The sequence below is a fragment of the Hippocampus zosterae genome, chromosome 13 (genome assembly GCF_025434085.1).
Source record: "Hippocampus zosterae strain Florida chromosome 13, ASM2543408v3, whole genome shotgun sequence".
NCBI classification, from domain to species: Eukaryota; Metazoa; Chordata; class Actinopteri; order Syngnathiformes; family Syngnathidae; genus Hippocampus; species Hippocampus zosterae.
In genome coordinates, this window is record NC_067463.1 from 5,779,770 (window position 1) to 5,805,507 (window position 25,738).

Consider the following 25,738-nt stretch of genomic DNA (forward strand, 5'->3'; position numbering starts at 1 on the left):
TTCCAATTTCGGTGCCGTTCCCACCCAGCAGTTGAACTCAGTTCAGCTCGGATCAGCATGATGGGAATTTTTTTTTTAAATCTCAAAAATAGAATGGTCAAGTCAATGTTGGTTCACAGCATTGCACAGCAGAAGTTACCTGAAGACATTCGACGCGTTGAGCAGGTCAAGAACGACGCTCCTCATAAATGATTTTTTTTTTTTTTTAAGTACGAGACAAAGTTTCGCAAAACAATCAAATGTTCTTTTATTCCTGTAAGCTTAAAGAGGCAAAAATAAGAAAAAATAACCAAAAGCTAATCCTTTCAACTGATTCGCCGCCACCCACGTCACTCACCAAACCGAGCTTCACCTTTTTAAAGTCAAACACACTCACTGAGATTATAAAGTGGAATTTGAGGACGGCGGCCCCAAGTGGATGACGACAACACCTGCCCACCACGTACACATTTCGCTGTTCATTAATGCAAAATGAATGATTATCCAATTCATCAATTTGCTCTCTATTGGTCACTGGCAGCTCCAGTACAGACTCATCATTTTGATGAAAGCCCAACATTTGAAATGATTCCAAACCAAAGAACGGGGCACACACATCTGATTTATGTCAATAACTACAAAATGATTACAGACATGTGTGTCTTTTGTTTCTGGTGTAGGAATGTCCAGGCATCATGCGGGACCAGAAATCGCCAACTTCTACTCGCTGTCTCCCGGAGGAGTGGGACAGCTCACGCCGCCGCTGGGATGGTGAGTGCATACCTAAAACTTGGACGCGATCGATCGGTCAATCAGTCGATCTCAAATGTTTTGGTCCCACGCTCTCGATTTGAAAAATCATTATTTGACAAAAAAAATCTTGACATTGCAGGTTCTCACACCACATGGTCCCGGGACCGCCGGGCCCTCACGCCACAGGGATCCCCCACCCGGCCATCGTCAACCCCCAGGTCAAACACGAGCCCCTGCACGAAACCGACATCATGCACATGTGAGTAGCGCCACGCACCCACTTTCACCGCGGTATCACTTTCAGGTCTTTCGCCATTCCGGGAACAAACTAGCCGACCCTTGAAGTGAGCATTTTATCTCTCGACTAGGCCTTGTTCAAGGGGCTCATTCAGCCTCAGGGATGGTGGGGTTACACTCAGCCAGCACCAGATCCTGGTCCCAGATGATACCGCAACACGCCTGATAGCACCCTGAAGTGGTGATAGCTGATAGCTGCATTAACCACGGTCATCTTGGCATCTTATTAGAAAGTTTCACCCCAGTGAAGCAGCTGAAAGAGAGAGAGAGAGAGAGAGAGAGACACTCCATGTGTTGGTGAGAAATGAGATTACAGTTTGGTTTCGGATGTGTGTGCCTTGGCCACCAGGGGGCATTAAAAACACTTACATGCAAAAATAAACGAAGAAGATGGTCTCGTCTGAGGGCTCAGGAAGCTGCAGTAGTATTGGTCATTTTTGGTAGAGGATAAAGAATACGGTGAGTGTTTGAAAAAAAATCCAAAGTGTTTTAACTTCCGTATTTCGCTTTGTGAAATTCTGCTACATGAGCTTAAATTGCAACGCGCAAGTCAAAGTCATGTAGTTTGATTAAAAACCAAATTCACTCCATATTTTCATGAATATTTTTTTTCCAGTAAACTTGGGCTCTTAATTTGGTGCACTTGTAAGTCGAGGTACCACTGTTGTTGCAATTTAGGCTTGTCTAAGCACTTCTCCACATCTATAAATGAAAAAGATTCAAACAAACACGCTGCCTGATATACTGCTGGGTCAACGGCGTGTTTGTATTATGTTACCGTGACGACTGGGGACACAAACTGAGCCTTGCGACTGAGGTGGCTTCTAGTTGCTGGAACCCAGCCGAGAGTTGGCAGGGGGAAGGAACACCAGTTACTTGAAAGTGGCTCTGGATCTTCACCCAGCGAGGGAATGGGATGGAACAGACGAAAAAAGAAAGCATAAAGGAAGGGTGGGGCTAGGGGAACAATTCCCATACTTTGCCCCCCATAAGGCATGGACGGGCACGGTACAGGATTGTGTGTGTGCGTGTGTGTGGTGGTGGTGGGGGGGGACTCTTGCGATAGCCACATAAATAAGAGATTCATGTACCATGATTCAAATACTTGCACATGTGTTTGGAGATCCTGTCACAGCCCAGATACACTGTACGGCGGCCGCAACCGGATGTCATTTTCTCGCACTTTTGGTACCATCTCCCTGTCTTTCGCCAATGATATCGTAAGCCTCTTTATGTATTTTTTTGGGTTCCAGGAAGCCGCAACACGAGCAGCGAAAGGAGCAGGAGCCCAAAAGACCGCACATCAAGAAGCCGCTCAACGCCTTCATGCTCTACATGAAAGAGATGCGCGCCAACGTGGTGGCCGAGTGCACGCTGAAGGAGAGCGCCGCCATCAATCAGATCCTGGGACGGCGGGTAGGGGGCGCTCACTCACTCAATTTCAAAACTATATGACTTTTATCCCCCAAGAATGACACCTTTTGTCTCATAGTCTGTTTTTCATTTTCGGGTGGCCCTAATATTCCTTGTTGCTCTCACGTGCTTCACTTTGTAACCGCTTTTTCTCCCACCAAATGTTTTGTCTTCTTTTCCACAGATTTTTATTTTTCAAAAGCACCAAAAGGTGGAATAACTGACAATATTTTCTTCTCTTGTGCGAAAAACAGTGGCATGCGTTATCTCGGGAAGAGCAGGCTAAGTATTACGAGTTAGCCCGCAAGGAACGGCAGCTCCACATGCAGCTCTACCCAGGCTGGTCTGCCCGAGACAACTATGTAAGTACCAACAGTACAGCTTTGCAGAGGTGCGTGTATGGGTGTGCGCGCGCTTGACTCGGCGTGTGTGTTTGTGTGTGTGTGTGTTTGTGTGTGTGTGGCTGGGGATAAGTTAAAAAAAGTAAACAAAAAACAGGGGCCCTTCAATAGAGCCCTGCATGCTTACTGGACTCCAATTGGACGTGCGCTTTGTTTCAGCCTAATGCGTACTGGTCACTTTTTCTTGCCACTGCCAGTGCAATTAGCCTGCGAATGGCAGTACAGTCATATGTGATACACGGTATAAGATACACAATGACAAATATTTTAGATATTTAAGTCAGATTATTACAAGCGTTATGTACTGTACGGTTTTGAGATGAAAAAAGTGAGTTTTTATATTTTCGATTGTGAAGTTATAATATGACGTTAGCGAAGTTGTATATCTTTGAGAAAAAAAACGTTTTTCAGAAAAGGTGGGATATTATTCAGATTAAACTTATACATTTTCAAGAGAGTTTGTTTATTTTAAGAAAATAAATTATATTCCTGAAATTGAAATGACATCGTAATAGTACTAAAATAAAGTGATCATTAATATTTTAACAATATTTTTAAAGATAAAAATAAGACTTTTTTTGGGATAGATTTTATTAGAGTTAATTTTTACTTTTCTAAGATGTGTATAGTTTTTTGAGTGATGTCATATCGAGAGAATAATCTTATTTTTCAAGAAAAAAGGTTTTACTTTTTAAAGTCATACTACGAAAAAAGAGTTATGTAAGTGTATTTTCGAGAGAAAATATTTTTATATTTTTGAGGACAAAATGTGTATATGTGTATAAGAAAAAGTTGTACATATCCAAGACAAAAACTTGGATTGAAGTCTTACACCTACGAACCTGTGTGTGTGTGTGAGAGAGAGAGAGAGAGAGAGAGAGAGAGAGAGAGAGAGAGCACCAGCCTTTATGAAAAGTGTGGCTCCGGCACTCACGTTCACTCCACCACCGGTCCAAATAAGTAATCCAAAAAAATTGGAATTTGAAACGAAAAGTGCTTTGTGGTGTTTATCTGCCTCCCCTCGGACATCGACGGCACCCTCCCTCCTTTCCTGCCTCTGTTGCTGCACCGCCAAACGACTTACTGAATGACATTTCCTCACTGATGTTTGCAATATTGGTATTTAGCGAAAAAGAAGCCAGCCACGGTATACTGAAACTAAAAGTAAAGACGCTCACTATATCTAGCTAGCTAGCTAGCTAGCTAAGTAAGATTATTCTCTAACTAGCTCTCTAACTATAGAAATAAAAGGGTTGTGATGAATGGTGTGCTCTGTCAGTTTCAAGTATTCCTCGAGCACCCCCGACCGTGTGTGTGAGTCTCCTCTATGATGGCAGATTAGTTTGTGAATAAATGGATTAGCGAGGGGGGGGGGGGGACCAAAAGTACTGCTCATATTTTAGAGCCATGAGAATCTATACTTATATTCTACCCCCCACGTCATCTCCCTGGGGCGGTAAAAAAAAATCCTCAGCACCACTTTGGGAAGAAAACGGAGAGTTGTCATTGAGCGGATTGGTCAGCGAGACAACCGCACGGCGCACTGTTGAGACAATTTAGGTGCGCGTGAGCTTCAGATACGTCGCCGCTCACCAGGTCACCTATCTACCATGTTGGTTGATCTAGACTCATAAAGTCCAGTTTTTCTTGAAAAGTGCGCCTTGAAAATCAATTTTTAATCACGTTTGATATCATCCTCTCTTGTAGATCAATCGTAGGTACAGGTAACGACCAATCACGGCTCAACTGCTCTCTGGGTTAGGTCATGTGACAATCGCAAGCTGTGGCACTGTGATGTCATCTACTGTTGACAGCAAGTGGCAAAATGGCCGCCGCCTGAGATACAAATGCGTGCATGTTCCTGCCTAATTCATATTCCACAAACTCAACATCAATCAGAATATCGTGTTTAGACCAGCGGAGGTGCATCGACATTTTTTGACTTGACTTTTTAAGCTCAGCCAATCATAGAAAACATAGCCTAACCAATCGAGAAAATGCCGACGTCATGGTGAGAGCTGGAGAAGGCGCACAGCGGTGAATCAAAAATCCGAGTGGTTCAAAAAGAAAGATATTTGTAAATGGAGTTCCGCGTTAGCTTGGCTGTGGTGTTGTTTGGCGGCAGCGGGCTTTCAGAGTGTACACGGGGCATGGCGGTGGGATGTCCGGCAGGGGATGAGTGAACATGACAGTCAGCAGCAGCAGCCAATCAGAGTGGTCTAGTGAACGTGAGTGCTGGAGCCACACTTTATGCGTTCCTCTGTATATTTTTAGGGGAAGAAGAAGAAGCGGAAGCGGGAGAAGATCCAGGAATCGGCTGCGGGTGAGTTCGCGCGCCCGCTTGCCTGTCACTCGCCCTCCTACGCCGTCGCCATCTTGTCCACGCCACGCCTCCTTTGGGATTAATCTGGTCGTTTCTCTCTTGCGACTTGGCGCTTTGCACATTTTTGTTTGTCTGCCTGCTCAGCGTTACTTCCTGCTTACCTCGTTTTCGATGCGTCTTAAGAGACGCTCTTGCGTAAACAAGTTGATGAGCTAGTCAAAAAAACAAAAAAAAACCAAAATGCAACCTCCAAAGTCAAAGGGGATGCATTGACTGCTTTCGTACGTCGAAATACAGTGGCTCAGTGCTTGGATAGCGGAAGAAAAAAAAACAGTATTTAGGCCTTTTATGCATCCTGCAACCTGACAAACTGTCCACTGTAGTGACTGCTGTCCCTCAAAGGGTTCAATTAAGATTCAATCCAAAAAAAGTTAAAATGTGAACCTCAATAAATGTTTGATAACGTTCAATACAAACGGACTGGACTGGAATAAAACACAAAAGTTTTCGCTTCTCAAAACATTTTTTGCGGTGAAGTCCACTTGTTTGCGTCTGTGTCGGCATCAAAACAAAAGCACAAGAAAAAAAAAGAAAAAAGAAAAACAAAGCACACTTGTTGAGTTCATACTTGAGGTACTCACGACGCTAAAAAGTCTCACAGGAAGTCGTGCCTGTTCAACCGCCAGTACGGACGAGTTTCGTCACTATGACACTCGGCGTCGTGAACTTTGCCCCCCTTGATCTTTTATTGTTTCTTGAGCGATTAACATGATCGTCCTGTTTTTGCATCCCGCCAAAAAGCCAAAAGAAAATCTTTTCTTTCCACGTCAAGTTTAGCTTAAATTTTCAAACTGTGCATTCGACTTGCGCTGTTATCGTCTCGCTGTGTTTACAACCCAACGAGCAGCGATGAGCTGCCTCGAAACCCCCCCCCCCCCCTTTCCTCCGTTTTAAAAACTCTTATTTTCTGCAGGTACGGGCCAGAGAATGAAAACGGCGTACATCTGAGAAAATGGTAAGACACACCTCCCCTTCCCACCTCTTACACAAGAAGTCTTTTTGAGCAAAAAAAAAAAGCTAAACAGACTAATCTTAAAAAAGGTCCACATCATAGTCATTGCATCCGTTAAAATGTGTGCGTGTTTCTTGGAGCACAAACAGTGGATGATGAAGTGAATTAAAAAAAAAGTGTTCATCTATTTTGATTAAAAGGATAAATCAAGAGCATTACCCCCCTCCCCATCCCCCCCTTCCCCCCGCCACCCACACTTCCCGCCGCCCAAAATTTTACATCATCTCTGCTCCATATGGTCTACATGTGTCACATTTCTTTTGTCAAGTAAGCATCCAGGAGATTTTTTTTATTTTTTATTTTATTTTATTTTTTTAATGAGGTGCTTTGCCTTAAGAAGATTTCACGGTGTCCGTTTTACAAAGCAAGTGAGATGCATCTATTGAGGCCATGTCTCAAATAAATTGGACAATCCAAAAAAAAACGTCATACGTTTTTGGACCCCCGCCCTCTCGCGCCCAGAGTCAGCTGACTTGGGAAAGGCTCCCGATGGCCTTAACGAGGATAAGCGCCGCAGAAAATACGTACGGATGGATACTTACCTCCCCCTGCCAGCATCCTGTTATTCCACCCCCGCAAAAGCCAGTCAGTTGTGACCAATCTACTCTCGCGTCAAAAAAGTGGCACAAAGGTTTCCCACCCCGTCCATCGATTTATGACCCAGTAGCTCCCCAAATTGGGCTGCTTTTCTCACTCCACCCCCGCCCTCCCCCTCCTCCTTTTTCTTCTTTGGCCACATTTGGCTTTCAAAAGCGCTAAGAAGCCATTTTTATCTTGGATCCAATAATTAGTAGCGCCTAGCCGCGGCGGGATGGACATCTCCCTTGATTCTCGGTGACAGCCCTTGACATAATATGCATAATGCCGCAATTCCCCGAGCCCTCAATTTATGCAGATCCCACAGAGCCGGATTGCGGTTAGCTGCGTTCAGATGCCACCAAAAAAAAAAAAAAAAAAAACTGTTTGTTGAGTTTCCCTGCAACCTCCGCTGGTATCCAAGGTTGTTGTTGTTTTTTTGGGGGGGGGGGACTTTTAATCTTAGAATATGTTGTGATTCAACCTGGAAAGAACACACTCTAACAATCTACAATATTATTTTTGGTTATAACATCATAAAAATGATATTTTGTATGATAGTATGTTTTTGGTCATTTTTGGCAGTATGTGGCCACATTGGGCAACAATCTGACGTAATCTAAAATGCCTCCAAGAAAGACAATGTTTTCATTTGTTCTGTTCCTCCTCGCCCAAAGTTACACAATGCATTCTTTGGTGGCCTGTTTGACACATTTCCACTGTGTATCGGCCATATTTTTGGGAAAATCAGAACATTAGCTTGATGTGTTGTTTTGAAATTATTATTCTTTTTTTTAAATTCATGTTGCTATGACGTAGGCAAGTTCGGTTCGCGTTCAGTGGACTATACTGGACAACAATCGGCCGTAAAATGTGTTTGTTGTTGTTGCAAGCATCAAAATATTACTGTACAGTTTTATCATTTTTTAACGTAGTAGTGATTAGCCTTATTTTGGACGGATGTCATTTTTGGCCACAATGGTCAGCAATCGGCCATATTTTTTCAAACGTCGTACAATTCCTTCATGCTATATTATGAGCGAGCGATGATCATATTCATTCCAAAATTTGAATCGCTTGTCAGCACTAATATTTGTATTAAAACACAACTCTGTCAAAGGTGACTGTTCAACATCTGAGAAAGGCCCGAGCGCATATCCGTGTACAATAAGCATAAACAATGATTAGATCCCCATGTGGGCTACATATGCGCTCGCATCCCACCATATCTGATATTTCTCCTCCTTCCTTTGAGAGGAAGCGAGCATGAAAAGGAGCTTGTTGTAAAGCCTCAACTGTGTTTGTTGACACGTGGCCTGTTGTTTAGACTGCTCCCCTGCGTGCGTTCACCCGGAGTCACGGGCCCATTGTCAAGCGCCGCGCTTAAACGCCATGAGGGCCTTTGTCATGTCTCCGGCACTTCCTGAGTCCGAGTCGCGGGGCCTTGCCAAACGCTTATCTGCTGAGGAAGGAGGGAGTGGGGGGGAGGGGGTGGGGTAACTTCCCAGTCAGCAAAATTGGTCTGGCCCAGCTCTGGGGCAGACACGGCACGTACACTCGGCCCACTTACCTCAATGAATGACGGTCCTGCAGTGGCCCACGTCTGGCATCCACGATGTGGGCCGCATTCGGCCCAGATCTGAGCCGCATTGTGAAACCATATCTGGCCCTAGTCCGGCCCGACGCTGGGCCAGAACAGGTTCCTGATATCAGCCTGAATTCAACCTCAACTAAGCCACATCTTTCATGACCCATATTTGACCCACAGTCTCAAAAACGACTATTATAAAAATATGTTTATTGTCATAATTTGTGAACCTCACATATAACTCCACATACACTGGAAAATGCACTTTTCTTGGTTTAACAGTGAACACAAGGTCCACATTGGAATGCAGCTTACTCTTGAACGGTATTTTTCTCTCCATCAAATTGTTGCGCTCTCCATTTTTTCTCTTTTCTTCTCATGCTTCTCTTTCTCCTTCCTGTCACCATCCCGATCAGGAGCCAAATATAGCCATCTTTTGTTTGTGACATCAATTTCCTGGTCTGAGGTCCAAGATGTTAGGCTGTTAAGTCTCACAGCGGCTGTAAAAACTGTAAGAAAACAAGAATGGACAGTGTGTTAGGAAAACAAACATTTGTACATGTCATGAACAATGAATGGTCAGTAAAAATAACCACTGAAATTTCTTATAATAATAATAATAATACATTTCATTTATAAGCGTCTTTCAAGACACTCTCGGACACTTTACAACCAAAACTAAACTAGGTGTGACGCTGTGGGGCGGAATATTTGCCACCACAAACGAAACTTGAATTGAAGGTCAGTCGCTCGGATAATGGATGGATTTGTATATTTTACTCTGAATCATATTGAATAACTGAATCTGAATTGTACAATCTGAATTTGAAACGATAGACTTTTTTTCTTTGAAACTGTATTCGATCCTCACTGAAAATTAAATTCTGTTTACTTTCATATTAAGTCTTATAAATAGAAAACGACGTTTTTTTCAACGTCAGATTTTGTTTTTGAATTGTGGTACTATTGTTTTAAATTAACTTTATGGTCAAGTATGAAGTATCAGGTTTGTATTGCAGCAAACGGAATCAAAATTAATTTCATTGTATTTCAGTACAGAAAGGGTTCTTTTTGGCAGCATCTCTGACTGTTTGAAATGTCTCCGGCTCTTTGAAGTGAACGATGAGCGGTTTTTAGGCGAAAAAAACGACAATGTATAGTAAGTCGTTTTAGCCCAAAAAAGATAAGATATCCTTTATTTGTCCCACACTGGGGAAATTTACAAAAAAGATTAACGCAAATAAAGGAGATGAGCAGAAATGAAGCTGCCCCTCTCCCTCCCGTAGGTTTGGGGTACAAAACCATGCAAAACAAAATGGGAAGAAGAAATAAATAAAGTAAAAGGACGAAAAGAAACTCAAACAGGGATATGCGCTGTTGGAGAGGCAGCCACCCAGGGGGCGCCATCATTAAAAAAAACAACAACAAAAAAACGACCATGAATAGTAAACCGTTTTAACAAAACAAAAAAAACGACCATGTATCGTCAGGTGTTTTTAGCCGAAAAAACACCCGACCATGTATAGTAAGGTGTTTTTCGGCTAAAAACGACATTACTACACATGGTCGTGATTTTTGGCTAAAAACGCCTTACTAAACATGGTCTTTTTTTTTTTTTTTTTTTGAAAAACGCCTCACTATACATGCTTGTTTTTTGCGCTGAACACGGCTTCCTATACATGGTCATTTTTTCCGTCAAAAAAAGCCTCACTATACATGGTCGATTTTTTTGTGTAAAAACGCCTTACTATACATGGTCTTTTTTTTTCTTTTTTCTTTTTTCTTTTTTTTTTTACTAAAAACGCCTTACTATACATGGTCGTTTTTTTTGTGTAAAAACGCCTTACTATACATGGTCTTTTTTTTTCTTTTTTCTTTTTTCTTTTTTTTTACTAAAAACGCCTTACTATACATGGTCGTTTTTTAGGCTAAAAACACCTTTCTATATATAAATTGACTGGGTTTTTTTTGTCTAAAAACGCCTTAATATATATGGTCGGGGGGTTTTTCGGTTAAAAACGCCTTACCATACATGGTCATTTATTTCAGCTAAAAACGCCTACCTATAGTTTGTTGGGGGGGTTTTTTTGGCTAAAAACGCCTTACTATATATACATGGTTGTTTTTTTGGGGCCAAAAATGCCTTACCATATGTGGTCATTTTTTTACAGCAAAAAAAAACGCCTTTCTATACATTTGTTGGTTTTTTGGGCTCAAAACGCCTTACGATACACGGTCTTTTTTTTCACCTAAAAACGGCTTCCTATACATGGTTGGGTTTTTTTCGGGAAAAAAAACGACTTACTATACATGGTCGTTTTTTCCCCGCTAAAAACGCCTTACTCTACATGGTCGGAAACATTTGGAAAATGTTGAAATTTAATGAACGTATCTTTTACAAAACATTTCATGAAGCACCTTACGTTTCCTTCAACAAATGTGCAATTTACTTTTATCCTTCACATATATGCATTGCAACTAATCCTATTGCTTGTACTAACTAGTAATTGGTATTGAAAAATATAGTAATGCACTTTATGATTAAACAAGATTTATAAATTATAAAATTGTAAATTTCCCCAGTGTGGGACAAATAAAGGATATCTTATCTTATCTTAAAGAAAGGAAGTTTTAAACCATTTACACGTGCATATAAAATCTAAATGTAAACCCTGCCTACACCAAACTAAGGAGAGTGCTATTAAATGTGTAAATGTGAGAGTGCTATTGATAGCGTCTGCTGTCATGGGTCTGTCTCTGTGACGGACTGAGACCGCTGTTGTCTTCTTCTCTTGGGCCTTAAACTGGACAGTGATTTCAAACTCGATCGGCAAATTGGTGCCGTTGTTAAATCCAGCTTCTTTCACCTTAGACAGCTGGCCAAAATAAAACCTCTCCTCTCACATGAACACTCTGAGACAGTAATTCATGCCTTTGTCACATCCCGGCTGGATTACTGCAATGCCCTGTACTTTGGAGTCAGCCAGTCCTCCATTAAGCGCCTTCAGCTGGTCCAGAATGCCGCTGCTCGCCTCTTGACTGGTACTCGTAAGAGGGAGCATATAACTCCTACTCTGGCATCCCTTCATTGGCTCCCCATTCATTTTAGAGTTAAATCTCTGAATAATCTCGCGCCACCTTACCTCTCTGAGCTCATCCGCCCCTACACACCTGCCCGGCGCCTCAGGTCTGTGGACCAGTCTTTGTTAGAAGTACCAAGAACTAAACTGAGGCTCAGAGGGGATCGAGCCTTTTCTGTTGCTAGTCCCTCTCTCTGGAATGACCTCCCACTGAACATTCGGCAAGCCTCCTCGCTGCCCATCTTTAAAGCCCTCCTCAAAACTCTCTTGTATTCTTTGGCGTTCGACTCAGCATGAGGGATTTGTTCTTGATTTTAATGATTGGTGCTTTCTACTGCCTTTATTACCGATTTGTCTTACTGTTTATTGTGTATTGTTAAATCGCTCCATGTACAGCACTTTGTATGCAGCGATGGCTGTTTGAAAGTGCTCTATAAATACTGTTGACTTGACTTGACTTGTCAAAACAGTGTCCCCTAGCGGATACTCAATCAGAATCATCTTTATCTTTATTGGCCAAGTATGTAGAACACACAAGGAATTTGTCTCCGGTATAACACGCTGCACTAGTATCATCGTAAACAACAAAATCATTGAACCATTTTAGAGTAACCACTAGTTTTGAAGTACCATTTTGTGGTGCAAGAAGAGTGACTACGTCAGTGACTGTTTAAGGAGTTAATGGCTAGAGGGAAGAAGCTGTTTAAGTGTCTACTGGATTTGGTGCGCATGGATCTGTAGCGTCTGCCTGAGGGGAGTGGCTGAAAAAGGTGGTGGGCAGGGTGCGGGGGATCCAGGAGGATTTTCCGTGCCCTTGTCTTGATTCTTGCAGTGTGCAAGTCCTCAAGAGTGGGTAGGGCGGTGCCAACGATTTTTTCTGCCGTCCTAACTGTCCGTTGAAGTCGGATTTTGTCCTTTTTTGTGGCGGCCCCAAACCAAACCGTGATGGAAGAACACAGGATTGATTCGATGACTGCAGTGTAGAACTGTCGTAGCACCTCCTGTGGCAGGCCATGCTCAATGAATTGCACCTTATTAAAAATATTCATTCTGTTGGCTTTTATGCAATTTTTTCATTTTTAAATTATCCTGCGGCCTGATTGAAAGTTGCGCGCGCGAGTGCATGCGTGCGTGCGTGCGTGCGTGCGTGTGTGTGTGTGTGCGTGTGTGTGTGTGTGTGTGATGAATTGAATTCCGCATCGGTGTGCAATTGTAAAACAAGGCTGTGTGTTGAAAAAATAAATCTGAAACTGCATTTAAGGGTGGCTCAATACTGGCTGGCCATATACGGGCCGGAGTTGTAAATAGTTTTCTGGCCCAAATACTTCACTGCACAACTGGCCCTCATCTGGTTTGCCAGAGTCAAGCCAGTGCCTGCATTGCCACTCCTGGGCCGTGTTCGGCCCACATGCATTATGCCAGTGCCGACTCAAGGCCAGCTTCATGCCGAATCCGGGCCAGATGCCTTTACTGACTGGGTTGAGGCAGGAGGGGACACGTTATGCTTCATTCAATTTTCTGCTCGTGTACCCTCTCATGCGTCACTTATGACAACCACCCTTGAAAGCTTTTAAATGAGTTGACGTGGTTTAAAGAAAAAATGTACATCAGTCACTACATTGGACTACTACTCAGCTCTTTTATTCTAGTTTTATGAATTCAGTGGACCCAATTCAAAAGCTGTTTTGTGCAACAGGATATACAAGAGTATGGTTCAAGTCCACTGTAGTGACTGATGTAATATCGAGACTCATTCACATCCAGGAGGGGGGAAAAAAACAGCATTTGAATAGCTGTCCACTCACTGTAGTGACTGAGGTCGACATTAAGACTCATGAATACAGAAGAAAGCAGCTTTTGAGTGGCTGTCCTGAAGTGCGTGCTCGCCCTGAAATTCTGCAAAGTTTGGACTACCTTCCCTTTCCCTCCCTCGTCATATTCGCTTTCAAGTGGGACCACAGTGAAGGGACCAGTCATTGTTCAGACTCTTTGAACGTGCCGCCACGACCTCCCCACTCCCACTCAGACTGATCCGCGTTGGCGGGGGAGGTGAGGGGGTGGGGGCGGGGGCGGGGGGGGCGCTGCCAGACTCGATCTTTGCGGACCCCCCGTGCTTGCCGCGTCTGATGTGGCCAGCGCCCCCCATTAGTCACACCCACACATGCCTGCGGTTTGCGGGCACCCTTTTTCAGTTTCGAGCGCTTCCTGGACGGCCTTGCGACGGCACGTTTTTAAAAATAAATAAAAATAAGAGTGTGTTGGGGTGGGGGGCAGTGCTGAGCATGCAAAACCACCCCTTCCGTCTCTTCCAGGTGCCTCCTTGAATGGGCCCGCTCATTTTTATTTTCCCTGGCGCAACTTTACTGCCGCTTTTGAAAAAGCCGTCCGGCAAATGTGGGCCAAGGTCACCGTACCGCCTGCTCTCAAGCTCCTACGGGCCCATCAAGTCTTCGTTCCAAATAGTGCTTTTTGTTTTGCTCTCCAAAATACAAAAGGAGGGAGTGGGGGTTTGGGGGGGTGGGGGTCTAAAACGGCAACTGACCGGCAAGTGTGTGAAGGTTCAGAACCCCTGATGTCATCGAATATCAAATCATCTGAACGTGCAACCCACAGCGGCCGCGTAAACACGCATTTTGGATGCGACAATGTCCTGCTTTGGCAAATTCCGTCTGAAAGACAAGGGAAGAAATCAATTGGTGCGAAAGCAGAAACGTATGTTTGTTTGCTTTCTCAATTGTTCAATTACTCAATTATGGACACAATACTTTGATCCATCGAGTGAGTTTTCCCTCCGCCATGTTGCTTGTGGCCTCTCTCCCAGCCCCTTTTAAAAGACCAATTTGTCCGCTGTGTTTTCCTTCTTAATGGCACCAGAAGAAACAACCCAGTAAAAGGAAAAAAAAAAGGAGGAGGCGGGGTGAGGGGGCGACTGGCAGGAATGGATGCTAAGAGGCGGGCCTTTCCCAAGCGCGACCCTTTTCGATTGGACGCGCGGGAGGTTGAAAGCGGCGATTGATACACGAGGCCACGCCAGTTATCTTAACCTCACGTACTTCAAACGCCCGGCGGAGAGTTTGTGTCCCGGGACAGGGATCACCGTGTGTGTGTGCGTGTATGAACAGAGGAGTGCTTCATTTCCTGTGAAAGGGGGGGGGGGGGGAGGCTAGCCAACATTCCTGAGTGCTAATGCAGGCGGGAGGAGGCTGAGAGGAGGGGTCAAGTTGCTCCTGAATCCTGGTGTTTGTGTCGGCTAGACCTTGTGAAGTGTTGGCCCGCTGCCGACAGCACGCGCACGCACACACACACGCACACACACTGCTCTTTTCCGAAGCAGGAAGGCTAGATCGTTTCATGTCTGCGGCGGCTGCAAGGGCGGGAGTTGGAGAGGTGGGGGGGGGGGGGGGGACCTGCAGGGTTGTGCTGGAGATGTCGAGATGGGAGGCCGTGGTTGCTTTCATGCAGCATGTGGTGAAGATGATTTATACTGCGGCTAACGGGAAGATGCTAACTTGAGAAGTGACATCATTTATTTATTTGTTTGGTTTTTTTACTCTTTGGTCAACCTTTGACCTCTGCGTTTCATGGCCAATCCTGTTTGATGCACAACTTTCTTAAAAACGTGTCGTGTTTTCACTCAAACTTAACGAATGGCCTTTTGCCTCGACTTTCCGCAAAAATATCAAATTAGTTTCATTTTGAAAGTAAATGCAACGACGGGGTTCGGAAAAAAAAACGATACAGTATCCAAAACTTCTCCTCTTGAAAATCACATTTTTTGTGAAATGTCACAAATACAGAGAAATACTTTCTTTCCATCATATAGGACTTTGACATGTTTTAGATATAATTTTAAATCTAATATTACCGTTCTTACGAACAGGAATGGATTTTTTCAAGAGAGAGAGAAAAAAAAGTCTATTTTCAGGAAATAGTCCCTCATCTGTTCCAGACGTGCTTCATTTGTGTCCCTTTGATATGAAGTTTATATATATATATATATATATATATATTTTTTTTTTTTCCTGACGCAACCCCTTTTCATCGCTATGGTGATAAATGACCGCCACGCACGTCTTTCTGTCATCGCAGGAGGAAAACGGAACAACTTCTCCACATGCAAAGCGAAGGCAGCCGCTGCGGGGCCTCTGCTTGAGATGGAGGCCTGCTAAGATTCCATGAAGACCCTCAGAGGACCAACCCCCCCACCCCACCTCCGAAACTACCCCAACACTTATCACCTCACACCCCTTAAAAGTTACACGTCACACTCTCCCTGTTGGAAAGACACTGAACTGAACACGACAATCACCGTCACTCACGTTTGTTCACTCAAAGTGTGCGCGTGTCACTCCCTGTACACACACAAATCGCGCACCAATAATCAACACACACCACCTGCACACTCCAACTAAGTTATATTTAAGTTATTTGTTCGCTCTTTTGTCAAATTCAGGAGTGAGAAACTGAACAGGCCGCGAGAAATTAACTAAAAGCTTCCAAAATCGGTGAGCACAAATTTTGATACGACACAATCATAAATATGTGGACTATATTTTTTCAGAAATGTAGTTAAAGGCCCATGGGGCGTTCCCCCCAGTTGGCCCGGGTCAACATTTTCACTGGATTCCAGCGACCATTTCGGGGTACCTGCCCTCCCCCCCCCAACCAAACGGACCAATCGCCTCTTGTAGATTGCACTAAGGAACATGGAGGGATTTCTTCTCATCTCCACACATTTTTTACTATTTTTGAATATGTTGGACCAGCGACTTGGCCAAAAGGATCAACCTTTTATTCCATTTACTTTTTTTTTTAAATCATCTTGAGCCCTTGTTTTATCATGGTGTACATTTCTTATATATGAACATAAGCTTTGAAAGCCATTCTTTCCCCTTTTCTTTTTTGAAATCTTGTAAACTAATGCTGTGAGTGGGTGAATGTGTGTGTGTGTACTTTTCCCCCCAGTTCATTTTCCTTAGACTTTTATTTTTTTCAGGCAACATGCGAGAGTGAGGCCTATATTTTGTGGATGGACATGCAGACAAATGAAGCAGATATTATATTTACCCCAGCACTTGACAGTCTCTTTTATTGCAATGGACCTTTTTTCCCTTCCCTCTTGGTAGCAAAATGGTGAGCTCTTTGTTTTGTTCTGTTATCCCCCCCCCCCCCCCCGGCCCCTCCCACGCAAGCATCTCTGTAATATTTTCTCTATTTTACTATTGCTCCACGATGATGATGATTTTGATGATGATGCCAATCCCGTGTTATACGATGTGGGGTCGCTGTCATCTTGGAGGAACATTTTTGCTTCCCAAGTGATCGTCTTTGAAATGTTTCCACGTTTTTGTTGTTTTTTATGAAAAATCAATAAAAAGGCACAATTTGCTTATTTGATCATGTGTGTGTGTGTTCATAATGGAGGTGTGGAAATCCCTGAAGCGTTTTGATGGTGCGTACCACACTGAAGATGGACCAGAGGAAGTGAAGGAGCGAGTCGTCCGACAAGATTAGAAAGGAAATTTTAGACAAGTCGAGTTAAAGGCTAAAATTCGCTCTCCAAAGATATTAAAATGTCATTGAATTTTTGCTTCATGATCTAAATGTTTTTTTGGGGGGGGCAACTTCACAGGTCTTTACCCCCCTGATGAAATGGTTTAATGCGAAATGAAAAATGTCAAGGCGGCCAACTGCGATGTTTCCATATGCGGCCCTTCAAAAGTGTGGACACTCCTGGTTTCAATTGGGACGCTAAGCAGTTATTTTTGGATGAACCCATCTCAACTACAAATCGATTTCTATAGATGTTTCACCTTCTTGACTTTCCTCTGAATTTCTCAAAGGGTTAGTTTTGAGCAATAATAAGATCAAAATTAGGATTTTAATTTATAAGGCGTTCCTTTTTTTTTTAACCTTCACTCCAGCTTTCCTTTTGAAAACCTCAAGTCAATCAATTCACACACACACACGCAAATGCAAATGGGGAGACATGACGAGGTGGGCAAACCCGCTGTGTTGACAAAAATCAGAGCTATGTGGCAGGCCGGTTCAGACACGGGACAAAACTGGCCTTTTTTGGCAAGACACATGAGCTCGATGTTCACAGAAGCAAAATGGAGCATACCAAGAAAAAAAAACACTGTCCTAACTGTGAAACGCGGAGATGGCTCAGTTATGTCCCGGGGCTGCTTTTCTGCACCTGGTACAGAGTGTCCTGAATCTGCACAGGGTACAATGAAATCTTAAGACGACCAATTGATTCTCGACAGAAAAGTGATGCCAAGCGGTTTTCATCTGGGAACTCTGCAATGCATTTTTGCCCTGTAGTCATTTTCTTTTGTCGAGTCACTGACCTTTGTTTAGACGTTGACCCAGGTTTCCTTTGTCACTTCCTGGATGAGTGGTTGCTGTGCTCTTCAGTTAATTTTCAGAGGCTGGCCACAGATGGGGAAGGGACACGACTGTTCCGCTCTCACAGCTGTTCGCTGCCGTCCCAGTGCTTTAGGAATGGCTTTGTAACCCTTTTCAGACCGATAAACGTCTACTTCGCATCCGTTTATGTATTTCTTTGTATCGCCAAATGTTTGGCCGACAGAAAATGTGAATAGCCACAGTCGATGCACAGACCTTTCACACATTTTATCTGTCCCCACTGACTCTTGGGGTGAAGTGAGTGGAGTCCCACCAGGCAGCAAAAAGCGCTCGTATCCTAAATTTACACTCGCAAGTCAGAGCAAGCAATCAGATTGATGGCTCATATATCTTAAGGCACCACTGTACATACTAATATGTAGAGTGCTCAGTAATACCAAACTTGGGACACGAGTGAAAATGAGTCCGATTGAGTGTATAACTAATAATTTGTGTGAAAAGTTGACCCAAAACAATTTAAACTTCATTAAGCGAGTCTTACTTTCTCATTTCCAAAGCAACAGCACCACCCTGTGTTCACTTCAGGAATGGCAGGGCATTCTCTGACGATCGCCAAAGTCATGCTTTTCAAATATTACTTCAAGAGTGTTAAATAGAGCGGCCCGGTAGTCCAGTGGTTAGCACGTCGGCTTCACAGTGCAGAGGTACCGGGTTCGATTCCAGATCCGGCCTCCCTGTGTGGAGTTTGCATGTTCTCCCCGGGCCTGCGTGGGCTTTCTCCGGGTGCTCCGGTTTCCTCCCACATTGAACACTAGAACACTCCAAATTGTCCCTAGGTGTGAGTGTGAGTGCGAATGGTTGTTCGTCTCTGTGTGCCCTGCGATTGGCTGGCAACCGATTCAGGGTGTCCCCCGCCTACTGCCCGGAGACAGCTGGGATAGGCTCCAGCACCCCCCGCGACCCTAGTGAGGATCAAGCGGTTAGGAAGATGACTGAATGAATGAGTGTTAAATAGCTTCTTTCATTGTTCAAATACAAAAAAAAATAAACCAACAATTGGTAATTGACAAAAATAATCCCCCCACCCCCTGTGTTTATTTATGATCCACAGTTAGCACATTTTGGTATTGCTAATTTCATCATTATTCAGGGGAAAAGGCACACAGCATTGTGAGTCACATTATCATCACAGCAACATTGTACCGGTAATTATTCATCGGTCTGGTTCCGCTGCTGTCTCCATTCCCAACAAAAGTGAAGCTACTTGTACTTGTAGAATCCTTCTCCCGTTTTTTTGCCAAACTTTCCATCTGCGACCAGCTTGTTGAGCAAAGGGCTCGGGCTAAAGAGAGGATTAGTTGGCTCCATGGCGCTCCAACCTGATCACAACACAAATTGGTCAACCCGAGCCCAGATTCATTTGTCGTCTTGCAAAAGCAACATTTTGACTCACCATCTAAAATGAACTTGGCTGTATCTAGACCCACATAGTCCAGCAGCTCAAAGGGTCCCATTGGATAGCCGGCACCGAGCTTCATGGCCACGTCGATGTCTTCTTTGGAACCGTCACCTGCAATCACATGACCTTCCATGACAAGTGTCCGCTGTCGTGACGTATGCGCAACATCTTTTTTTTTCAAAACTCTGTCAGACACAATGCAGCGGGATGGTGCGCAATGTCATAGTTTGACATTGGCATACACGCATAGATCCAAGTTCAGAAGAGCGGTTTCGTACCTCTCTCATGCAGACGAACGGCCTCCAACATGTAGGGGACGAGCAGACGGTTCACGATGAATCCTGGTGTGTCCTGAACGGAAGCGTGTCAGGTAACCGGCAAGCGGTGCGGTTTACTTTCCTCACTGGAGGAAAGACGGCGACCTTCCCCGTCTTTCCTTCCATCCTACCTTGCAGGACACGCTCGTTTTGCCCAGCGCTTTGCTAAAGTTCATCAGGGAATCGAACGTCTCCTGGCTCGTGGCGGATGTTCCGATGACCTGCCGGGGGTGGAACAGTGACATCATCCATGCGGAGGTACTGCATTACATGTTCAATTTTGGGCAAACAAAAATAGATTTGTTGTAATGTTCTCATATAGTGGTCATTTGTTAAATGCAAACGGTATCAGATTAAATATCCCCAATTGTGAGGCGAATAAACAACATTTCGTTAGGTTGTGTGTTGCGTTACCTCGACGAGTTTCATCATGGGGACCGGGTTGAAGAAATGGAGGCCACCAAAGCGGTCCAGTCTAGAGGTGGCAGCCGCGATGTCGCCAATGGGCAGCGACGAAGTATTGCTGGCAAATATGGTGTGTCTGAAAGTCAGACAGAAATTGGATTGAAGAAAGAAAGAAGAGTGCTACCGACCCCTAAAAGACTTAAAATGGACCAGCACAGTTCAGGTACATCTAAAAAAAAATAAATCAATAATGTGGAAAGCGTGCTCACATTATATAATAAACAGATTCGGTTGACACATACTTTTTTTTTTTAACATGGTGTGAACACTCCAATTCTTTCACGACCACTTATAACTCAATCGTGTTTTTGCAGCTTTAGAAGGAAAAAACGCACAGGAAGCCCTTAAAGTTGCAAACGCTTACGCCGGCGCAGCCTTATCAAGCACGCTGAAAAGATCCTGTTTGACTTTCAGGTTTTCCACAATGGCCTCTAACGCAAGGTCTGCGCTCTGGACGGCAGCGGCGGCGTCTGTAGCGATGGACACGTTGCGCAGAGCTTTCTCAATGAACGCCTCACCCGCCTAGAAAGAAAATATGATCGCGTGAGGTAAACTAGTTGCAGCTCTGCTCTTTCGCCACGATCAGGCTACTAACCTCAGGCTTGTCAGCAAACTTTTTCTTCACCACTCTCTTCAGGCTCGCCTCAATACCCTTGATCGCCTTCGTCAATATGGCGTCTGACGTGTCCACCAGCGTCACTTGGTGACCTGTTGACGCAGCGACCTAACGCAAACATTCAAGGAGTTTGTGGGCAAAAAATGCACTTATGATGCTGCGTTTTCTTTTTAGACATTTTACCGTAAACAGCCTATTTGAAATTATATTTCATAAGAGAACATTTTGTTTTTCAGTTTTGACTCGGCATGAGACTTTATATTGCTATGTTTTGTGCCGTTTTGCTCTTTTTTTGTGATGAATTAATTTTTTTAACTGTCATCCTATGTAAGCAGCAGTGGTTATTTTTTTATGCCTACCTACATTAGTGGCATAATTGACGACTGTCCAGGCACTATAAAGAACAAATGATTCACAATTAAAATTTATTTTTTCAGATTATGTCACCCCCAGAACAATATATATATAACAATTTATTGATGATGTCGACAGTTCGACTGTGAAATAGCTATTTTTAGTCCCCCATACAAGTAAAAACTCAAGAACATAAGAAAATGATTGACTTTTACAGTTACGTGTTTCCTAAGCGGGCACCAACGAAGCCGGCGGCGACATCTGCTGGCCAAACATTCAACTGCAGTTAAAGTGAACTTGGCTAGGCGAGTTCATTGAACGACATATATTGTCACATTTCAAGGAAGGCAAATGTTGAATAAACTGCTGCATAAATAACAGCAAATACGTCAATTTGCACGTTAGTATCCCGGTGACCGTCTTCGTGAGGTCACCAGGCTCTCGGTGACAATCGGTTAGCCACGTTGCCGCTGGGCTAACACTCGAAACTCTTTTTCGGCTCACCTGAGCGATTCCCGCACCCATTTGTCCTCCGCCGATGATGACCACATGCTTGATGGCCACACTCCTGAAGGCCGATGAGGAGAAAGCTCTGCACATATGGTACCCGAAGAACGCCATGACAACGACAAGTAGCTGGCCACCTACTTGAAGCTAACAGGACGGTTGCTGGTCACGTGACCTCAGGCGCTTCTCCGCCTTGTGTGACTTTTGACACACATTGATGACACCACGTAACAGGTGCCGAAGGCCAGCCGAGACTACGCAGAGTCGGAAGAAAAAAACCCGGAAGCTTTTTTTTATAAAATTATTGGAGCAAAATTCAATTTACATAATGTAGTCACTGAAAACTTAGATTTTTGAGGCGGAGAGCAAACAGTATAGGTAGGAATACCATTTGGATTGCCAAAGAGTGCTGCTTTGTGTTCTTTGTCTAATGTTTTTATTTAAAATACATGCCTTTGGCTATTCTTTCTTTCCTATGTGTATTGATATCTTTGTTTGTAATATGTTCACTAAAGATTGTATAAAAATCAAAAACCACGCAGCAGCAAAACCGCACTGATCCACATTTCTTATAAATAAAATGTATTATTATTATTATTTCTCAATGTATGGACTCCAAGGTGTCAATTATATTTGTTTTAATTAAAATAACACTTAAAAATGTGCACCGTGTATTGTAACACATTTGGGAAACTAGCAAAAAGAAATCCCACTAAGGAGCGGCTACAGATCCGCTAGTTAGTGCACAGAGATGCTGGGAGACGGATGCTTGTTGCTCGTGTTTCCTGGCCTACAAAAGTGATTTTCTCACGCGAGGTGAAATGTAGTTTCCATGGTTTATGAGTGACCAGGTGAACAATGTATCACCAGGCTTTGTTCATTTAACTGTGAATCAACAACCAGCATTTTTGTTATCCCCTGCATTACAGTACTAATTCAAAATGATACTGTACCGATAGTGTACCCAATAAAGTGTCTAGTGACTTTGTATGTACAATATATTGCACTGTTTGCCTTTGTGGACATCCAATCGGCTGATTTCACCCACGAGGGCTGACGGACACGGTGAAGGGACACGGCGCCAGCGTCAGTCCGAAACGTCCATGCATGGGTGGCGGCGGCGTTCCGTCCGGCAGTCGGAAGGTGAAGGCCTGCAGTAGGCCGGTGACCAAGAGGAAGAGCTCCATCTTGGCCAGCTGCTCGCCCATACACACCCTGCGACCTGACACCCAGGAGAGAGTAGAAAATTACATAAGTTCACACGCAGATTTGCCATGTAGGATGAGTAAGGTACCGATCCCAAAAGGCATGAAGCACTCTTTTTTGGCCAGCTGGCCCTCATCATCCAGGAAGCGCTGAGGCCTGAAGCTCTCGGGTTGGTCCCACACGGCGGGGTCGCGATGGACAGACCACAGGTTGGGCAGAAGGACCGTTCCTTGCGGAATCGTGAAACCTCGGAAGTCTACAAATGTGTTGCACAAAAGTAAAACTAATTTAAAAATCAAGTGAAACTACTCAGCTTTCGGGGCCAGCAAGGCCTTCTCAGTAACATCAACTCTAGTCATTGTGACTGTTTGAGGGAATCAGATTTCAAATTCATCTCACAGGGCCAAGAGCGCTGGCCTTCGATGACTTCAGCATTTTTTATGTCCTTCAATTGGTTGATTGGTCAGAGAAAACCTTATACATATACAAAAATGTGTTGCTAAAATAGGACCCAGTAATAAAACGGAAGTTGCACACACAAAACATATTCTTATGTGCTTGGCACAGGTAAAAAAAATAATAATTGGCACGATTTGGTGTCATATGATGTCACCTGTGGTCTTGGATGCCATGTGTGGAATGCCCAGCGGAACCACTGAGGTCAGCCTCTGGACCTCCATGATGGTGGCCTCGGTAAAGGGCAAACGACCCCTGTCAGTCATAGACGGAACACGGCATGGTCCCACCACCTTGTCCACCTCTGCCTGGACCTTGTCTGAATCCACGGTAGAAGCAAACATTTTATTATCTTAATTCTTCCATCCATTTTGTGAATTTCTTAACTTAATTCGGGTAACGGTACACCTGGGACCGATCCCTCTGTGCCTCCGCTTAGTTCTTGGTAGTTGTCAGTAGCAGTGATGAAAAATTGTGGCCCCTTGCAGTATTTACGTTGTCTATCCCTACTCTAGAGTGCCATTTCTTTGATCAAAAAACACACTAGGACGAATTAATGAAATGCCCATTCATTTCAATGTGGAATGGCGTTTTGAGATAAATTAGGCCTTTAAGGGGTGTCATTTACTTGAGGATTTTTGTTATTTGCAAATAGCATGGAAACTCTATTCATGTGGAAGCCACCTGGTTGCTGATTCTGTTCGTTGTTGTTGTTTTTCTTTTTTACCTTGGACGTGAGTATGCATGGCCATGTAGAGCAAGATCCACAGAAGAGAGTTGGTGGTGGTGTCAGTGCCGGCGATGAAGAGATCCCCAATGATGTAGAAGAGGTAGTCCTCATCGAAGCTGCTGTCCTCCACACCCGCAGCTCTCTGGCTGGCTATCTCCACCAAGTACATGTCCACTAAATCTCTGGGGTTCTCTGGGTCCAGCGTGTCACAGTGCTTAGCAATGATCCTCTTCAGAAAGGCGGTGATGTCGCGCTCCACACGCCGGAGCTCCCCGAAGGCGCCAAAGGGCAAGTGGTAGAGTGGTGGGAAGATGTTGATGAGGACGGCGGGGCTGTTAACGCACAGCTCCAGGCCTCGTACCATCAGGCCCAGCAGGGTCCCGAACTGCCGGTCGTCTTGGGGGAAGCGCTCGCCGAGGGCCAAAGAGCAGATGACATTGGAGACGGCGTTGCTTACTAGTGGCGTCAAGTCCATGCCGCCCTTGCCAACTTCCTGACGTAGTCGCAGAAGCTCACTTTTGACCGTCGCCAGGCCTTGGAGGATGCACGGCTCCAGGGTAAGCTTCCCCACACCAAAGTTTCGAAGGGAGGCATGGCAGAACTTGCGGTGCTTTCTCCACACCGGCCCATACGGCGCAAAGACGATACCTTGGTTGTGGCGGTGACGTAGATGGTTGTCAACAGGGAATTATTTAGTACTGAAGCAAGTAACTTCCCAAGTTACAGCCAGCTTCATTACGATAGACACTCATTCAATCATTAAAAATACGATTTAAGAAATTACTGCCATTAAAAAAGTCATGAACAAATGCCAAAGGGAGTAAGTCTGATTTCACGGTGGACTGCAAAAATAAAAAATAAAAATCCGAGAAATTTCCTGGTGAGGCTTACATTCTGAGTTTATTGATATATTATTATCAAAAATAATTGTTTCATTTGATAATTGATAGTTGCTGATTAATCATTGCACCTGTGTGTAATTAAATAAAAACTAAATTAAACTATTCAATAGTGTTACATTTACAATTTACGAAGGTGTAAGTTGTAAATGTCAGGAAATAATTATATATTTTAACAATCATGAAATACGGTAGATTAAAGTTTTGGGAATACGAATAAATTAATTTAATTCCAGTAATTACGCACCTTTGCGTTTGGTCATGATGGTAACCGCAGGGATGTCCGGCCTGTCTGAAAACACTTGAGGATGGTGGAGGAAAGCGTCTCTGATGACGTCATAGCCGTTCAGCACAACTATAAGCTGCGTGCCGACAAACAGGCTAAACACTTCGCCGTAGATCGCCGCTTGCTCCGTCAGCGCCTCCATTGGTGTCGCGCTCGGCTTCGACGCGTTCCCAAACCTCCTCCGGATGAACGATGGGATGAGAAAAACGCCGAAATTGCCCACAATCGGCAGGGGCTTGGGACCCGGGGGTATGTTAGCCAGACGACGGCGGCGTTTTAGGTGGTAGTGAAGAGACAAATACACAACGACGAAGACAAGCAAAGTTGCAACGTTTACTTCAGGCAGCAGCGACTTGCTCCAATGCGGGAGCATAGTGTGAAAGTTAGGGTACTAAATTAGTACGCGATATCTAACCATGTTTGCTTTTCGAAGTAAACAAACACGAACCATATGTCCAATGTTGTGTTGAGCTGGTCTCCTATTGGTGGACAGAAAAAATAGGCTTCTCTGATAGGTTAATTTTTTTTATCCCGGAAATGTAGCTTGCAGGCATCGAAGTGTAATTTTTTGATTCTCAATATAAATTTT

The 25,738-nt window shown here is 44.1% G+C and overlaps 3 protein-coding genes and 2 long non-coding RNA genes across 8 annotated transcripts in view; 2 read left to right on the top strand and 3 right to left on the bottom strand.

Moving 5' to 3' along the window:
• lef1 (lymphoid enhancer-binding factor 1) overlaps positions 1 to 16,879 on the top strand; it is a 55,308-nt gene extending 38,429 nt beyond the window's left edge. For 2 of the 3 annotated variants that reach the window (XM_052084501.1, XM_052084500.1), the window contains 7 exons: positions 660 to 750; positions 872 to 991; positions 2,283 to 2,445; positions 2,697 to 2,804; positions 5,118 to 5,166; positions 6,140 to 6,181; positions 15,572 to 16,879. In XM_052084501.1, coding sequence (XP_051940461.1) covers positions 660 to 750; positions 872 to 991; positions 2,283 to 2,445; positions 2,697 to 2,804; positions 5,118 to 5,166; positions 6,140 to 6,174 — 566 coding nt within the window. In that variant the 3' untranslated portion in view covers positions 6,175 to 6,181; positions 15,572 to 16,879. The remainder of the gene's footprint in view (positions 1 to 659; positions 751 to 871; positions 992 to 2,282; positions 2,446 to 2,696; positions 2,805 to 5,117; positions 5,167 to 6,139; positions 6,182 to 15,571) is intronic. The other variant, XM_052084499.1, reaches the window with a different exon arrangement.
• Positions 16,464 to 18,415, bottom strand: LOC127613481 (uncharacterized). The gene is made up of 2 exons (XR_007966201.1): positions 18,267 to 18,415; positions 16,464 to 17,126 (listed from the first exon to the last, which is right to left on the bottom strand). It is a non-coding gene; the product is annotated as an uncharacterized LOC127613481 (long non-coding RNA).
• LOC127613480 (uncharacterized) lies at positions 18,362 to 18,903 on the top strand. Its single transcript, XR_007966199.1, has 2 exons — positions 18,362 to 18,499; positions 18,860 to 18,903. It is a non-coding gene; the product is annotated as an uncharacterized LOC127613480 (long non-coding RNA).
• A 7-nt stretch (positions 18,904 to 18,910) lies between these two features.
• hadh (hydroxyacyl-CoA dehydrogenase) lies at positions 18,911 to 21,760 on the bottom strand. The gene is made up of 8 exons (XM_052084511.1): positions 21,570 to 21,760; positions 20,691 to 20,819; positions 20,460 to 20,617; positions 20,045 to 20,171; positions 19,762 to 19,851; positions 19,592 to 19,664; positions 19,308 to 19,424; positions 18,911 to 19,233 (listed from the first exon to the last, which is right to left on the bottom strand). Exons 1-8 carry the CDS (start codon positions 21,684 to 21,686, stop codon positions 19,115 to 19,117), a joined length of 930 nt encoding a protein of 309 aa, XP_051940471.1. The 5' UTR covers positions 21,687 to 21,760; the 3' UTR covers positions 18,911 to 19,114.
• A 433-nt stretch (positions 21,761 to 22,193) lies between these two features.
• LOC127613447 (cytochrome P450 2U1) lies at positions 22,194 to 25,661 on the bottom strand. 2 transcript variants are annotated; one of them, XM_052084489.1, is made up of 5 exons: positions 25,111 to 25,661; positions 23,962 to 24,612; positions 23,392 to 23,553; positions 22,867 to 23,034; positions 22,194 to 22,794 (listed from the first exon to the last, which is right to left on the bottom strand). In XM_052084489.1, the coding sequence occupies exons 1-5, from the start codon at positions 25,520 to 25,522 to the stop codon at positions 22,613 to 22,615; spliced, it is 1,575 nt and encodes a 524-aa protein (XP_051940449.1). In that variant the 5' UTR covers positions 25,523 to 25,661; the 3' UTR covers positions 22,194 to 22,612. The 2 variants fall into 2 exon arrangements, with proteins under 2 accessions (XP_051940449.1, XP_051940450.1); XM_052084490.1 differs by lacking the exon at positions 23,392 to 23,553.
• Between the last annotated feature and the right edge of the window lie 77 nt (positions 25,662 to 25,738).

Bases quoted from the DNA above. Each gene is read 5' to 3' on its own strand.
- hadh (XM_052084511.1), bottom strand. From the start codon at position 21,686: ATGGCGTTCTTCGGGTACCATATGTGCAGAGCTTTCTCCTCATCGGCC. The intron at 20,618-20,690 runs GTTAGTAGCCTG...TTTTCTTTCTAG, and splicing joins AGTTTGCTGACAAGCCTGAG to GCGGGTGAGGCGTTCATTGA. The intron at 19,234-19,307 runs GTGAGTCAAAAT...TGTTGTGATCAG, and splicing joins AGCCAAGTTCATTTTAGATG to GTTGGAGCGCCATGGAGCCA.
- LOC127613447 (XM_052084489.1), bottom strand. From the start codon at position 25,522: ATGCTCCCGCATTGGAGCAAGTCGCTGCTGCCTGAAGTAAACGTTGCA. The intron at 23,035-23,391 runs GTGACATCATAT...ACACATTTGTAG, and splicing joins CATGGCATCCAAGACCACAG to ACTTCCGAGGTTTCACGATT. The intron at 22,795-22,866 runs GTACCTTACTCA...CCTGGGTGTCAG, and splicing joins CTTCATGCCTTTTGGGATCG to GTCGCAGGGTGTGTATGGGC.